Raw genomic sequence first — 15,699 nt, 5'->3', positions numbered from 1 at the left:
ATTATTTCAGCTAATGGAAAACATAACAGGCTGGTACATTTCCCAAAGCAGGTGTCTTTAAAAGATCATTGAGCAAAACTGTGGTGGTAGTTTTGCATTGCAAAGAGCATATCTTTTGAAGTATAAATCGTATGTTACTTGGACCTTTTTCTCCTGATGCATTGTAGGAATCTTGCTGCAATGTTAACTATTAAGGTATGAGACAAACGACCCATTCCTTGGTGTCAAAACAAGTTGTCAAAAATTATAGTTGATATAAGTTTACCACAGTCAATTTTACACATTTAGTCTAATAAACAGAGAGGAAAAGTAAATAGCTAAAATTTTGGCTTCATTGGACTTTTGGGTCCTTAATACAAAAACAGGCTTTGTCACTATGTAAGTTTTTTTTTGCTAGTGTGTTAAAGTGACTTGGAACTTTCATATGAATGTTGCAGTTAACCTTATCTATGTATGCTGTCAAATTGAGAGAGAGAATATAGATTAAATTAGTCCATATTTCAAATTTTTAGTACATTATTTGCTTGCATCAGGTTTGTTGATTTTAGCCTGAGGAACTGCACCACTGGCTAGGTTTTCTGGTTCAGTGTACATGAAGGATTTTCAGAGAAGCATGTTAGCACATGCTGCTATTGATAGTGATAGAAACTGAAATCCTAAAGAAAACAAAGGAAGCAAAAGTTCTTAGTTTTTTGGGGTGTAGCGGAAAAGAACTGAATAAAGTAGTATTGAAAGGAAGTTCATTAGGAATACTTGATTTATTTGGAATAGCAACTATAGTAATTAAAATGTGTTCTCCAAGCACTGACCGTGTGAGTTATCTGAGCTATTTTTTATTTTGTCTTTCCTCAGTGCTCTTTTGAGTTTCTATGAACTGTGTTTGCAGACTGTCCTTTCAGGCTCCTTATGTTTACATATTTACACTTATGCAGTAGTTTTCAAAGCACCATTTTGACTCTCTCTACAGGCACTGTTGCATACTTCCTGAATTTCTTTTGAATGTCTCTCCTGTAGCTTCTATGCCATATACTGCCTGGGTGTTTTTCATATTGGGTATTTATAGGTGCTTTTGTTTCCAGATCCCTCTCTTGTCTCCTTTTTTTTTTTTTTTTTTTTCCTTTTCGTTTTACTCCATGTCTGTTTCCAGAGTGTCAGGTATCAGAGGAGTAGCTGTGTTAGCCTGAATCTGTAAAAGCAGCAGAGTCCTGTGGCACCTTATAGACTAACAGACATATTGGAGCATGAGCTTTCGTGGGTGAATACATCCGACGAAGTGAGTAGTCACCCACGAAAGCTCATGCTCCAAAACGTCTGTTAGTCTATAAGGTGCCACAGGACTCTTTGCTGTGTTTCCAGGATGTTTCTCCTTTCTCATGGTGTTCATATAATTTTTTGCTTTTTCCTAAAGGCATTTTTACCTTCTGGAATCAGGAGGGAGGAATATTGGATGGAAGAGAAAAGCCACTAAAGCAGCTGTTTGAAATAAAAGTTCATTGGGGGGCGTGGGGGATGACACAGATAATTCACTAAAGGCAGGGAGGCCCAAAGGGTGTTAGAGCTCAGTAATAAGCAATTTGGATATAATGCTTCATGTTTTTGGTGCCTAAGGGCCAAGCAACCCACTGAATTTTATGGGATGAAAATTTTATTTTGACAATTTGTTGTTAGGCTCTGCCTTGACTCACGGTCCTTCACTTATATCCTTTAATACCTTGTTCAAACTCGGTGAGCCAGAATCATGTTTAAACTGCAGTGTAGGCCCATTTTACCCATCTATTGTTGCACAGCAACCTAGGTAAGCCTATAAAAGGACTGGGAGAGCATGACTACTCACTTCTGTCAGTGCCTCAAGGACATAATTATTCCTCCTCCTTCAGAACTCCATCATTCATTGAAACCTCAGGCTGAATTTTCACAATGAAGTGCTTTTCCCCAAAGTGTTTTGAGGAACTTCTGGGGTGTTCTGTAGTATTGGTATTTGCCTATTAGTGTTCATATACCTGGTTTTCATGATTCGAGGAGCTCATGGTGACTTACTTCACACCCCTAAGACTCCAACTGAAGATGGTTTGGACCCTTCTTTTGAAGAGGAAAATAAACATAACTTCTGAAAATGACCCCAAACTATTCTTGTGCCATCTATAATGTTGACAGGACTAAACTACTATATTCCACTTTATAGACCATAAAAAGTATAGCAGATGACATTATATAAACCAGATTTTGTTTACTATTTCTGTTTAAAATATGTGCAAACTGTAGAACATATGCATTGCATCGGAGAAACATTATTTTAAAAGTCTACGTTTCTTATACAAAAGTTTTTTTCAGACTGTAGATATTTTTAACAGACTATTTCTTCTTATTAGGTATTGATGTTAAGAAGGGCAGAGGTCGTTATATTGACACTTGCATGGTAACATTTGCACCTCGTTACCTATTAGATAATAAATCATCACACAAACTTGCCTTTGCTCAACGGGAATTTGCCAGAGGTCAGGTAAGACTACCTCTCTACTAGCAAATATTTCGTATTCTTTAATAGCGTAAACATATTTCATAGAAGATTATCTTTAAAGGAGGGGAATTTAATTATCATAAGGTAAAATCCCAATAGTGTTGATTCTGCCATTCAGAATTAGATATATCTGAGTTTATTGTCGGGTTGTTGGCTCAGACCTTGAAAAATGAGCCCCTATATAATTTGTATGTACATTAAAGAAATTGTGATTCTTTTTAAAGAAATAGAGGTTTGTACGTGTGTTCTTTCCCAAAATATCCATGTGCAACACATTCTGTGACAGTAGGTTCTGGTCCCCTCCATTCAAGAAGTGATGCCATTGCAGTGTTGCTATATATAATGGTACATTATTTGGAGATGCTTCAAGATGAAAGTTGGTGTGAAAATATAAACTACTATTAATACTTGGTTATGAGAATATATTTTCCTGTATATCCAATTGCTACCATTCATTTCATGAAAAAATTGCTTCTTTCAAATTTCACGGTCTGTATAGATTGTTTGTAGTGTATTGTTTTTAAGGTGGTGGTGATGTTACTGCCTGTCTTTCTGTTATTAGGGTACCTCAAATCCTGATGGCTATATCTCCACTCTTCCTGGTTCCAGCGTTGTGTTTCACTGGCCGCGTAATGATTATGATCAATTATTATGCGTACGGCTAATGGAGGTTCCACACTGTGTTTGGTCTGGGGGTTTTGAAGTCAACAAAAATAGCTCTTTCCATATCAATATGAGGTAGTTACTGTACATGGATGATATATATTTAAAGTTGTCTTCTGTGTCTGATAGAGGCAAATGTCTAAACTTGTGACTACAATAACAAGTCAGATGTCTGCTTCTCTTGTGTTGGACCTGTTTTTTGTTGGTTTAATGTGAAAAGCAGATACTTTCTAACTGGTGGACTGTTAAGTATCTTAATTAAAAGAGCTGTGAATGCTTGTGTACGTTTGTTATTTGCTGTGAAATAGTTTACTCTGTGTGTGTGTGTGTGTGTGTGTGTGTGTGTGTGTGTGTGTGTGTGTGTGTGTGTGTGAGAGAGAGATAAATGTACTACAGTGTTTAAGTCCAAGGATTTTATCAGCATGGAGATGATTCAGTTTACTTGTATCGTGGTGATGAGCACAATTTAATAATCCAAACAGAATTACATAAAAGAAATAATGAATGATTGCACTTACCTTGGGGAAGTCCTGCCCAAGCAAGTTGTTTAGCTGGAGGATTAGATTACATTATTTTTGTACTGTACCTTTTTTAATATATACCTAAACTGTTCCAGAAATTGTTTTACTAATTGATGCAGCATTGATTACACAATGCTGACCTACATACTAGTTTATAGCTCCAGTTTATGAATGCTTTAAATGTATTATGGTGTTTTGTTAATGTTCTGCAGAGACACGCTTGGAAAATGTTACTTTTTACGAGTTGAAATTACCCTTCGAGGAGCCACATACCGCATCTCATTTGGTGACACTGATCAGTTACCACCTCCTTTTCGCATAGACAATTTTTCCAAGGTAAAGAGCTATAGAGCCATTGAAAAGTAAGAACAATTTTGATTGTGTGTACTTGATGTGTTCTCAACTATTCTGTAAAAGAGCTGCATCAGTTTATCCAGTGAAGTGATCGGAAAGGTCACATAGTGCAAAGCATTTGTATATTTCAGCATTCAAATCTTTTAAGTTTTTAGAACAAGTTCGTGTTACTGAGCTTCTTACTAGAAAGCATCATCATACTGAATTATTATTAATCATTTATTATTATAATCTATACCTGAAAAACACACACACTGTTTTTCATGTATATATCTCAGAGCTCTTTTACAAAGGGGGGTCGGTATCGTTACCCTCACAGATGGGGAAACTGAGGTGTAGTTGGTTTTTAACTTGTTCTGTCATACAGCACATTAATAGCATAACTGGGAATAGAGTCCATGCCTCCTGATTCTCAGTCCTACACCCTGTTCACTGGAGATGCCTAAAGTGAGGCATTATTTAAGTTCCATGCTAGCAATTGTAAAAACAAGTTCTTTCTTATTTTTATCCTACAAGGAAGTGTGTCTTGTGTTTAGAATAGGAGACTGAGATTCAGGGCGACCCAGTTCTATTTCAGGCTTTGATGCTGAATTGTTGTATGACCCTGGGCAAGTCATCTAACTTAGCTAGACCTCAGCTTGTTTATATATAAAATAATATCTCCCAGAGGATCAAAGGCATTGGGAGCTTTGGATGAAAGATATTCTATAAGTGGAAATTATATTAACATTCATCATCAGACAAACTTTAATATTGAGACGTGTGAAGAAATAAAATTTCTTAAACCATACGAAGGAAGCAAAAATTGAAATGGTGTGGAATAAATTTTAGTCATTTCAGGGAAATAACATATGATATATAGAATGCACCTAACTTGCTGGAAAAACTAAAAAATCACAACCCGGAACTACGCTGGTAATAGCAGCTGACTCCTGAATCACTTACACATACCATTTTCTAAAGTCTTCTTTCATTATTACAGGTCCCAGTTGTTTTTACTCAACATGGTGTTGCAGAGCCCAGACTCTGCACTGAAGTGAAGCCAATGACTTCTTTGGATTATGCATGGGATGAACCCACCCTACCACCTTTTATCATGCTAACAGTTAAAGGGGCAGGCTCCTCAGAAATTACCTGCAGCATGAATGACTTTCAAGACAGCAAACAGCTTTATTATGAAAATTTCATTTATATTGCTGCTACGTATACTTTCTCAGGGTAACTCTTTTTCATATTATATTGAAACTAGCCTTTAAAAGCAAATGGTGACTATTCAGCCATCAATTAAAGCTGTTCTTTTTAAAAACTGTTGCTGTTATACAGTGCTTATCTGTGTAAGGATGTCACATATTGATAAACTTAAGCTGGCTACGGGATCAGCAAGAGGAGCCTATTAGTTACAAAAGACGACTGGGAGTCAGGATTCCAGTGTTGTATTTCTTGTTCTAAATTTGGTAATATGATGCTTATCTCACATGGTCTTGTGATACTTAACTTTTTTATGTATTGCCAAACAAATTAATACTCACAGCACATACATTTAAAGAGTAGCTGGTGTACTGCATGAAGTATGCTGCTTACATGATGAAATTTTTCTTACAGAATGAATCTCTACTTTTAATTAGTACTGGTCTTTCAGTTCTTTTAACCTCAAGCTGTCATTGATATTAGAGCATTGAGTCTTTTCTGGTATTGCAAAGACAGAGTTGTAGTACTTTCAGCCACGGAAGCAGCAGTGGAAGAAAGAAAGATCTGGTTCCATACCAGATTAGATCATGGTGGAAAACGTGGGTGGGAGGTAGATTAGTAATGGTATCCAATGGAAGTTAGAGGTGGAGAACTGATTTCTGAGAAAAGTGAGATGAGGACCTGGTGTCTTGAGCTGATATCTGCTCTTTGTGATGTCTCCAGTTGAATTGAGTATCACTGAATATCTCAAATAGAGGGGAATTGATCTTTGAGTGAGGCCTTCTTATAACATCTTTGTTACTATAGATTATAATGGAAGATGTCACTACATGTATATGTTGCTTGTTATCATGATTGAGCCAAGATTAGTTAAAATGTGAATTAAATATTAAATGGACTTTAGGGTGTTCATATGTACAAAGCACATTGTCCACCAGTTCTTCTGGATATGATTTCTTTTGATCAATATCTCCTCTCTCTGTCTAACTGTTGAAAGATGAAGAGCTTGGCATTATTCATTTCCTGTAGTGTCCCCTTGAGGATTTAACTTAATGTATCCACAGTTACCCCAATATCTGCCATCCAAGGGAATGAACGATTAGGACATGTATCCAAAACTTGATGTTACCCATGGTGGTTCAGAGCACTGCCACAGGGCAGCTCTTGCTTGTAACTTACTAATTGCGTTTCAGTCCAGATACGCCTGTGTAACTGAGTTATAGAGCACTGAAGATGGCTTTTGATGAAAATATTGATTCTGCCTTACCAATATTGATGTAAGCAGTGAAAACATTAATCTGTCTGTCAAATTGAACTCTGAGTTGGACATTTAGCTCCCATTACTAATTCCAGACTCAACATTTTTAATAAGGTAAATACCATATGTTTATGGTTTACCCTAATAATTCCAAAAATGAGGGGAAATAGTGTAATGGGTAACCTGACTTAAATTTACATAATGTGTAGTGAAGAACAAGCATAAGTTGTCCTGTTAATAGTTAGGTATGGTTCTGACTCAGTATTCAGAAGAGACAGAAACTTTGTATAGGAATGTATCTGAATGCATGTTGGATTTTCTTGCAATTCTAGTTTGCAAGAGGGAACTGGAAGGCCGGTTGCTTCAAATAAAGATGTTGCTTGTGCAGAGCTTGTCCTGGATGTGTCTCCAAAGACACAGAGAGTCATACTAAAGAAAAAGGTATGAGATTCAGAAAATAGTATTTCACTAAGGACGTTGTTGCTGTATGATCCTGGTAGCACAGACACTTTAGAACCCTGCTCTAAATATTACCCAATTATACTTTGTTTTAGTTGTGTATTTAGTATTGCAAGATATTTTATATTCTGTTAAAAAAGAATGCAACGTCCATAATATAATAGACTGACTATAAAAGAGTGAGATGGGGTAGGTGCTGAAGGGAGTTGGGAAAAGGAAACAGAGGAAATGTGGTGTTTTAGGTTTGGATTTGTAAAGGTTAGTAGCCTCTGTAAGATGGAGAACAGAGAGAATCTATTATAGGCAAAATAAGTAATTAAAGATCCTTTCATTATGATCATAATAATACTTAACTCTTTTATAGCACTTATTAATTATTTAATAGCGAAGAAGGAAGAGATCAGAGTAGGTCAGACCTAGCAGAATAAAAGGTACCACTGAGGGGAGTGGAGGGGGTGTAGTGTGTGTTGGGTCCAGAGAGTGAGTGGAGCCAAAGCTGTGGAAAGATTTGAAAATAGTTGGTTGACATGAAGTTTGTATTCATTGGGAGAAGGGAATTGATACAGGTCAATAAAGATCACTAAGTGAGGTGATCTTGCTTATACGCTGTAGGAATGATAATCTGGAGAGGAGATGGTTGGATGCCAACAGTACAGTAGTTGCAATGGTCCAATGAGGAGTTTAAGGGAAAAGATGGTAGACTGAGATCAAAAGAAGAATGAAGTGTATAGTGACAGATTTGGATATGGGTCTTGCAGATATTTTTGCTCTGAGAAAAGCATAGAAGAGCAGAGGTTTCTGGGAAGCCAGGTATGGAAATTAAGGGAGTGGACAGAGGAGAAAAATTGGTGAATGTATTTGAGGAAAAGAAACTAGAAATCTTCTGTTGAAGCAAGTTCAAGTACCTTCATGCACTGATGAGGGAGAGATATAAAGGTCAAAGATAGAGAAAGAGAAGGGAGTAATCAGAATAAAAGTAGTAAGAAACATTACATTTAGAGATGAGATGCCTTTTGGCTTATAGTGAAATGTAAAGGTGGTTATGAAGTTAGAGGTGGTGATGAAGTTGCGGACAAGAAGTCCTTTTGTTGTAAAAGAAGATGGCAATGCGAGTAAGCCAATTATTTCTTAACAAAACTTTTTTAAGAAATGAAGAAATGTATGTAAATATAGCACGTGTTTTGACAATAGAAGCATTATTGGACAGTATTTCAGATTTACCAATATGTGTGGGATTTATGCACATTTGATATCAATGTTTTGATACTTGCAGTAGACTTTAATATGTACTATTAGCACCTAATTTTAAATCAGGGCTGTGAACATGGATATGGAAGTCATTCCAAATGTCATCACTTAACGAATACAGTAATTAAATATAAATATATATTATTTGCTCTGCATTATTTATGATCAACTTAATCTTTTATGCATATGCTACAGGAGCCAGGGAAGCGATCTCAACTTTGGAGAATGACTGGCACCGGCATGCTTTGCCATGAAGGTTCCTCAGTTCCTCATAACCCCAATAAGCCTTCTTCTCCTCGATCCGTTGATTCTTCCATGATTTTAGATATTGCTGGCCTGGCTGCAGTCACAGATAACAGGTTCTCTGGATAGGATTTCTATTTAATTGTTACAGATTTAAAAATAAAAGAGTGTACAACTGTAAAAAGTTACAAAAGTTAAATAGTCTAAGATGTTTAAAATACCCACATTAGATAATTGGATGACTTGAGGGATCAGTAATTGTGTTCATAGCCTGTCACTGCTATACCACCAGTTTGAATCCAGCCAGAGCTGGTAAAACCCAGAAGTTACCATCTTGGAAGTGTTTTGTCACGGAACAATTCCTTGAGAACGAGTCACCACATCACCAAAACTACCACCACCACAAGTGGCACTGACTGACTGCCCTTGAGCAGCAAAGGCTAAATATTAAAAGGGCACATGGATTGAATTATCCCACCCCACTCCCAAAATTGCTCTTTTCCAGCCATGATGGAGATACATCTAACATTGCTTGGGCTATCTGTCCCTTTGGATAAATAGAGTACTTCACTCTTAAAGACTGTCAGCCTTACTGATGCACTAAATACTGCTTGTCTTCATGTGTGTATTGTATCTCTTTTGTGTTTCACGCATATTATTGGTTGCCTTTGCCCTTAAATAAATGGACAGTTCATGCAATGCAGCAGGAGCAAACTGAAATAATACTTTCAAGAGCTAAGGGTGAGGAAGCCAGAATAGAACAAAATAGGGATGCATGACTAATTAAAAACTCCCCAACAATGGAATCTGAAAGTAGAAATTTTTGGTCTGTTGCTTGGTTTTTTCAGGTATGAGCCCCTGATGCTGAGAAAGCCAGATCGAAGGCGCAGTACTACTCAGACGTGGAGTTTTCGAGATGGCAAGTTAACCTGTGGTATGCATGGCCTCGTTGTACAGGTCAGTATTAATTATTCTACATCTAACTTCTTTTGACTGCTGGCTGAGGTGATTGATGTCCAAATCAGGTGGGCTAGTGGTATTACAAGCTTTGTTTAAAAGACCAACCCTTGAAAGAGGTGGGGAAAAAACCCAAAGATTCCAGTAGCAAATCACATGATGTAAATTTAAGAAACACCTTTAATTGTCTTCACATATTGTTATTGGTAAAAATTCATTAAACATGAGAACAGCAACAAAGAGTCCTGTGGCACCTTATAGACTAACAGATGTATTGGAGCATAAGCTTTCGTGGGTGAATACCCACGTTGTCAGATGCATGCCATGCGTCTGACGAAGTGGGTATTCACTCACGAAAGCTTATGCTCCATTACATCGGTTAGTCTATAAGGTGCCACAGGACTCTTTGTTGCTTTTTACAGATCCAGACTAACATGGCTTCCCCTCTCATATTAAACATGAGGCAACCTATCTTTATGGATTTGCAAATAACAAATTGGAAAACTGGAACCAGAGTTTTCAGTCTTGGGTACCACAGTTAGACACTTAAATCCACTAAAAGTTAATATAAGCCAGAATTGCACATCACTGCTAAAATAGGGTTTTAGGTGTCAAACTTAAGGCACTCAAATCTGAAAATTTTGGCCTAAGGGCCTGATTTTCAGAGATGCAGAGCACCCACAACCCACTGATGTCAGTTGGAGTTGTGTGTGACTTTCATACCTCAACCTTGTTTCCAGTCATGCATGCTTTATTAAGTTCTGTATGGCATTTGTACATGTACTTTTCAAACAACTAACACATACATTTGCATCTGATAAATTCTGATACCTGTATGCAGGGTGCATGCTCAGAAATGTGAGACGTTGTTTTGAAATTCTGGCTGTGAAAGGTAAAGAATGTTGAAATTTATGATCTGTTGTAGCTGTTACTGTGTGTTTTGTATCTTTCTGTTTTACTCATATTTATCTATATCTTGTTTACAAAGTTTTTAGAAGGTATATTCTGTGTACGTATACTACCTCTTGCAGTAGAAAACGGTTTGATTTTTGTGATAAATATGATTGTGCTAAGTTGATATTTTATAATAAAATGATGTTCAAAGACAATGTTGTGCAAGCTATAACAATAGAAATCAACCCTGACTTAGTGTAAAGAGGGAGTATGATATTTGCTATGTGAGCCCTTTAATCAAAGACTGACTATTATATTATGCATCTGGAATGAATTTGTAAGTTATAGGATAATAGCATCACTATTCAGAATTCCGTGATTAAAGGGACACTGTCAAGATTTGTGAGCCCTATATTTGACCTGACTTTTTTTTCTTGTTTCTAAATTCCATGTAATTTTATGTGCTGTTTTTTCCAAAACAATTGCTTCAGTTATATTTATTCATTCAAAACAAAACACCAGCATCTCTGCCATGCAGATGACTAATCCTATAATAACAAAACAGCATGTGCATGCAATGGAGGAGGAAATATTCCGTCAAGATCCAGTTTCAAGCTTGAAACAAATCTCTTTTGTTACAAGCAGAGAGGATAAAAATTATGGAAAATATTATTGTGTTTCACAATGGCCTTTTAAGACTGTCTGCAATTCTGTTCTGGTGAAGCTTATGTGAATGCTATGCTTGTCAAAGGTGCAAGATTGAGAATCTTGGAGATTGAAGTCCTCTGTCTCTAGGAAAGAGAGAGAAAAAGGACAACAGCGGTGAAACACTCCCACATTGCCCCTGCCAATGTGTTTCAATCTTGATCTTAAGAGATTTTTCTTGAGATGAAAGTGTAATTCAGTCTCGGTGTTCATTCACTTCTTAGCCTCTCGGCTGAGACCACCAACAAGGATGCCAATCTGTGTCAATCTGATGTATTTATTATGTGGATGTGTGTCCTTTGGGAACTAGACTGAGAGCATCAAATTGATTTCACTTTGGCCATCAAGCAGTTTGTGATAAATTCCAGCCACTATTAATCTATCTTTCATAGGAAGGCTCTACAGACCATAGTCAGTTCCCTTTGCCATCCATTTTCCTGGCACTTTCCTTATGAACAAAACTTGGGTAGCCAAGTTTTCATTGTGTTGAAACTTGTGCAAGTTTGCAATCCAAGAGCACATATTCAAAACCATTTTTTAAACAGGAGAAATCTTTTTTTAAAACCATATAAATTAAGCCTGTGTTTGCAGGTTTCTGGACTTCCTTGTTTTTATGACTCCACTGACTTTGTTTAATAACAAAAAAAAAAAAAAATGTAGTGAGCAGTTAATCCTCAGTATGGTCTAATTACTTTTTTGGCTTCTTGAGGGGAAAAAATACATACAATCTGTCAAGATACTAAATTGCAAAATGTAATTTCCACAATGTTATATTGGCTTTCTATGTGTACTATAGCGTGCTTGTAATATATACATGCAAGTTGTATACATCCTACATGTGGTGTATTTATGCAGTACATTGGAATTGCTTTGATGTAACATCTGTGTCTACTGTGGAAACTGAGAAGCTAGGACATCCCTCTTATAGTGGACAATCCAACCTTAGCTGCATATTGGTGGTGGTAGCGTGTTCCTCTATTGTCAGTTTGAAGCAGCCAAAGAGATAGAGGTTCCACTATTAAGGACTTAACTCTGGATCTGTTATAAAAGATTAGAAAACAGATGCAAGAAATTTTCTGTCCCTTTGCAGAACACCTTTTAAGAAGAACCTTCATTCACCTTGAGCAGGGCTTTGATCCCATTCTCAGTTCTGAAAATGCAAGGGGAACGTTTAATCATGGACCCAGACTATTTTTTTTAACCTTCCAAATTGCTTAAGTTCACTTACCAGAAACTTTAGTAACATAAAATACAGCGTCTGTTGCAGCCTTCATCTCTTACACCTCTGCTGTCTAAATAGTACAGTTGGCTTAACTGCCCATCTGCTCAAATCAGGTGTGGATTCTTTTCTCCAGCTGCATAAATAGAGAGAAAAAAAATTACCTTTTCAGTCGCTTGAAATAACTTGAGCTATAGAAGAGAAGTGATTTTGAACTACATTTTAAAATTATTCACACACCATTATCTGTGCACTTCTGTACCATTTCAGTGTTTCTACTTGATGCTTTTAATATTTTTTTTTCTAGGCAAAAGGAGGAATATCAGGTTTGTTTGATGGGGCTGAAGTGGTTCTTGGTCCTGATATGTCTCTAGAGCTTTTGGGGCCCATTCCACCTGAACAGCAGTTTATAAACCAGAAGATGAGGCCTGGGTCAGGAGTACTGGCAGTCAGAGTTGTCCCAGATGGGCCAACTCGAGTTCTTCAGGTAAAAGTTATTCATAAATTCTGGACACAGTGTCATCATTAATTTTTTTTTCTGCTGTTTCGCTAATGTATGGAATATTTTTGATGATATAACAATGTAGCTGTAAATTCTTATGCAAAAGAGAGGTGGTAGAGCATTGTATTAATTTGTAATAACATGAAGGGGAAAAATCTCATGTAATATAGAATTAGTTTCAGATTTGATCAGAAATGTTGCCATTGTATTTTTTAGTGTAAAGCTTATGTCCTACCATAGATAGATAGCATATACTTGATTTCTCTTCTTATACATAAATAAGAAAAAGTTCTTAGTAGTTCATTTTGTTTTAGATAACAGATTTTAACCAACGTAGAAATGATCGTTTATCATGTGAAGGAGGTGAACTTCCAGTTACGGAACAAGATCTGCGCAAGTTAAAAAATCCAGACACAGATCAAGAATTGGAAGTAAGATGATAAAACTGATAGGGCTTTATTTTTTACCATAAAGGAGGGGTGTGTACAATATTGTCCTTTATAAATCTTCATCACTATTCAGACCTCTTACTCTGTTTTTCATTGTCACAACCCCAAACTCTAAACTGAATTTCAGCAGTGAAAGTAGCAGGTCATTCAGCTTGTCACACAAGCTTGTTGTATAGTGTAGGACCTCTATATGTATTTGAAGACTTGGCTAGCAATGAGTATATTTTTAAAACAGTTAAATAAATGTACTAGCCAACTGTGTGTGTGTGCATGGCATCTAGAATTTTTTTTAATTGTTTTTGTGTTTTCAGGTGTTAGTGAAATTAGAAGGTGGAATAGGATTATCTTTAGTTAACAAAGTCCCTGAAGAGCTGGTGTTTGCAAGCCTCACTGGAATTAATGTTCACTACACACAGTTATCAACCAGTCAGGTGCTTGAGCTCAGTATACAGGATGTACAGGTAACTTATTTTTGGAACAAATTTGTGCATTTTCATAATTTATGTAAAATGCAATGGATGTTTGTGTGTCCATACGTAATAAAGTACTGATTTGTTGTGCAGTTTACAATGCTTAGGGTCAGGTGATGTGTTTCAGATGAAACAATAAAAACCCAGGTCTGGTCTGCAGCATATCGACATTAAAGGTGTCATAGTCACCTTCTTATAAGAGCAGAATTTTGCTCTAATATCCTGGTCAATATGTCTGTTCACTACCCTAAATCAGGTAAAACATTAGGATTCAGTCTATTCTTTCCTCTTTTTGTTTGCTCACAGATCCAGTGGTAATGTTTTGCACCTGTGCTTTTTCATTGTCCTCTGTCATATACCAGTAGTTGAGACACTAATATATTTATTGCTTTAGTCTTTCCATTCCTTTTTAATTTTATCTGTTGTATGAGTCAGGATCTTTGTAACGTGCATAAACTTTGCAAAAAACTTTTCTCCCCGTGCTGTTCACTATTATACAAAAATCATCAGGTGCTGTAGCTGAAAAATGAGAAATCAACTTCTGAAGGTGGTAGCAGTGGTATGTATAGTACCATATATAGGTCAAAGTAGGACAGAAGCTTAAGAGACATTCTTGCAGTTTTTATTCAGATGGTGTTTGTCTGAGAGAGGAGAATTTAGATCTTGGCCTTTAGGGGGTGCCACTTTACTCCTCTTCCATTGTAGTGTTTCATATTCACGGCTCAGGAACCAATTTGTCCAATTTGGCCTCATTTTTGAGAAAATAAAACACTTCCACGTATTTCTAAGCCCATTTGTAATATTTAAGTTCTGTTAATGACAGCTGTGTGTGTTTATAGAATACCATGTGTAAATTGAAACAGGGTGGTTATCGTAAGCAGACTTAAAACTGGGAAGCAGTTTAATTCTGTGTATCTTTTGTCAATAAATGCTTTATGATTTATGCCTTTAAAAATTCAGATCCAACTTGCTGAGCTTATTAAGGATCTATTTTCTGCTACCTAATGGTGTCTAGCATTTCAAGATACTCATGCACATTTGTATATGTTGCTAGTTGTAACAACATTGGCACAGGAGAGGTATTTCTGAACACTTGTGGAAGGATTTTAGTGATGAATAAGAAAAATGAAATGTGCATAGTGTGTTCTGTGTGTCTGCTGTTTGCAAGATACAAACAACCCCACCCCTTTTGCAAACGTTTATCTTTCAATTTGAAAAGAGAGCTTAGATTTCATTATGTATGCTGAGGAGCTGTCACAGTCTTCTGCTTTCTTATTAATTCTGCAGGTGGATAATCAGCTCATTGGTACCACACAGCCTTTCATGCTCTTTCTGACACCCCAAATCAATGAAAATGAAGCAATTGAGACAGGCCCTGCAGTGCAATTAAATGCAATGAAATTTCCCAGTAAGAATGCACTAACTGATATATACAAGGTAATCCAGTTTTATTGTAGCATTCAAATGATGGTGTGTTTATTAAGAGTGTTTACCTATTCCTAGTTTTTAAACTGTAAGTAGTCTAAATTCAATCAAATGTGCAGATGTACTAGTTTTTTGTGGCTGAAAGGACCTCTCTCATTCATACCTTTTAATGCTCTAAGTATCCTAAAGTACATTGCAGTTGATGAGTTGATAACAGTGCAGTGACTTTGTGGGCAAATGTGGGAGCCATTTAACTTTCTTTAATAGCTCTCCCTTAAATTTTAGAACCTGGTTTATTAAGGGAGAGAATATTGGCCAGGACCCTAGGGTCATCTTCTGCTCTTCTCCCAAAAAAGTTAATATCTTTAAATTCCACTCCAACACCATCAAGAATGACAGTAAAGTCCTGAGTTTAATTAGTCATCTGAAGAATATTACATATAACAGTACATGGAATTGCAGAAGTTGCCAAATTAGACCAGACCTTGAGTGCTTCAAATCTAGAATCTAGCCTTCAAGCCACTAACTGATGCCTCAGAGAACTGAGAGACCCCCCCTCCACGCCACTTACCATAATGAATAGGCAGGATCAGCTGTGTTATGCTTTACATGATGTATATAATGTG

At 36.7% G+C, this 15,699-nt stretch overlaps 1 protein-coding gene across 11 annotated transcripts in view; it reads left to right on the top strand.

Annotated features, from left to right (window-relative positions):
* The window catches only part of VPS13D (vacuolar protein sorting 13 homolog D), a 191,016-nt gene that overhangs the window by 85,591 nt on the left and 89,726 nt on the right, over positions 1-15,699 (top strand). For all 11 annotated transcript variants that reach the window (XM_030537965.1, XM_030537973.1, XM_030537971.1 and 8 more), the window contains 11 exons: positions 2,370-2,500; positions 3,081-3,256; positions 3,915-4,038; positions 5,039-5,274; positions 6,835-6,943; positions 8,405-8,568; positions 9,301-9,409; positions 12,535-12,714; positions 13,044-13,160; positions 13,490-13,639; positions 14,936-15,085. In XM_030537965.1, coding sequence (XP_030393825.1) covers positions 2,370-2,500; positions 3,081-3,256; positions 3,915-4,038; positions 5,039-5,274; positions 6,835-6,943; positions 8,405-8,568; positions 9,301-9,409; positions 12,535-12,714; positions 13,044-13,160; positions 13,490-13,639; positions 14,936-15,085 — 1,646 coding nt within the window. The remainder of the gene's footprint in view (positions 1-2,369; positions 2,501-3,080; positions 3,257-3,914; positions 4,039-5,038; positions 5,275-6,834; positions 6,944-8,404; positions 8,569-9,300; positions 9,410-12,534; positions 12,715-13,043; positions 13,161-13,489; positions 13,640-14,935; positions 15,086-15,699) is intronic.

This window comes from Gopherus evgoodei, chromosome 18, assembly GCF_007399415.2.
Source record: "Gopherus evgoodei ecotype Sinaloan lineage chromosome 18, rGopEvg1_v1.p, whole genome shotgun sequence".
NCBI classification, from domain to species: Eukaryota; Metazoa; Chordata; order Testudines; family Testudinidae; genus Gopherus; species Gopherus evgoodei.
This window is presented reverse-complemented; position numbering and strand designations above follow the sequence as displayed.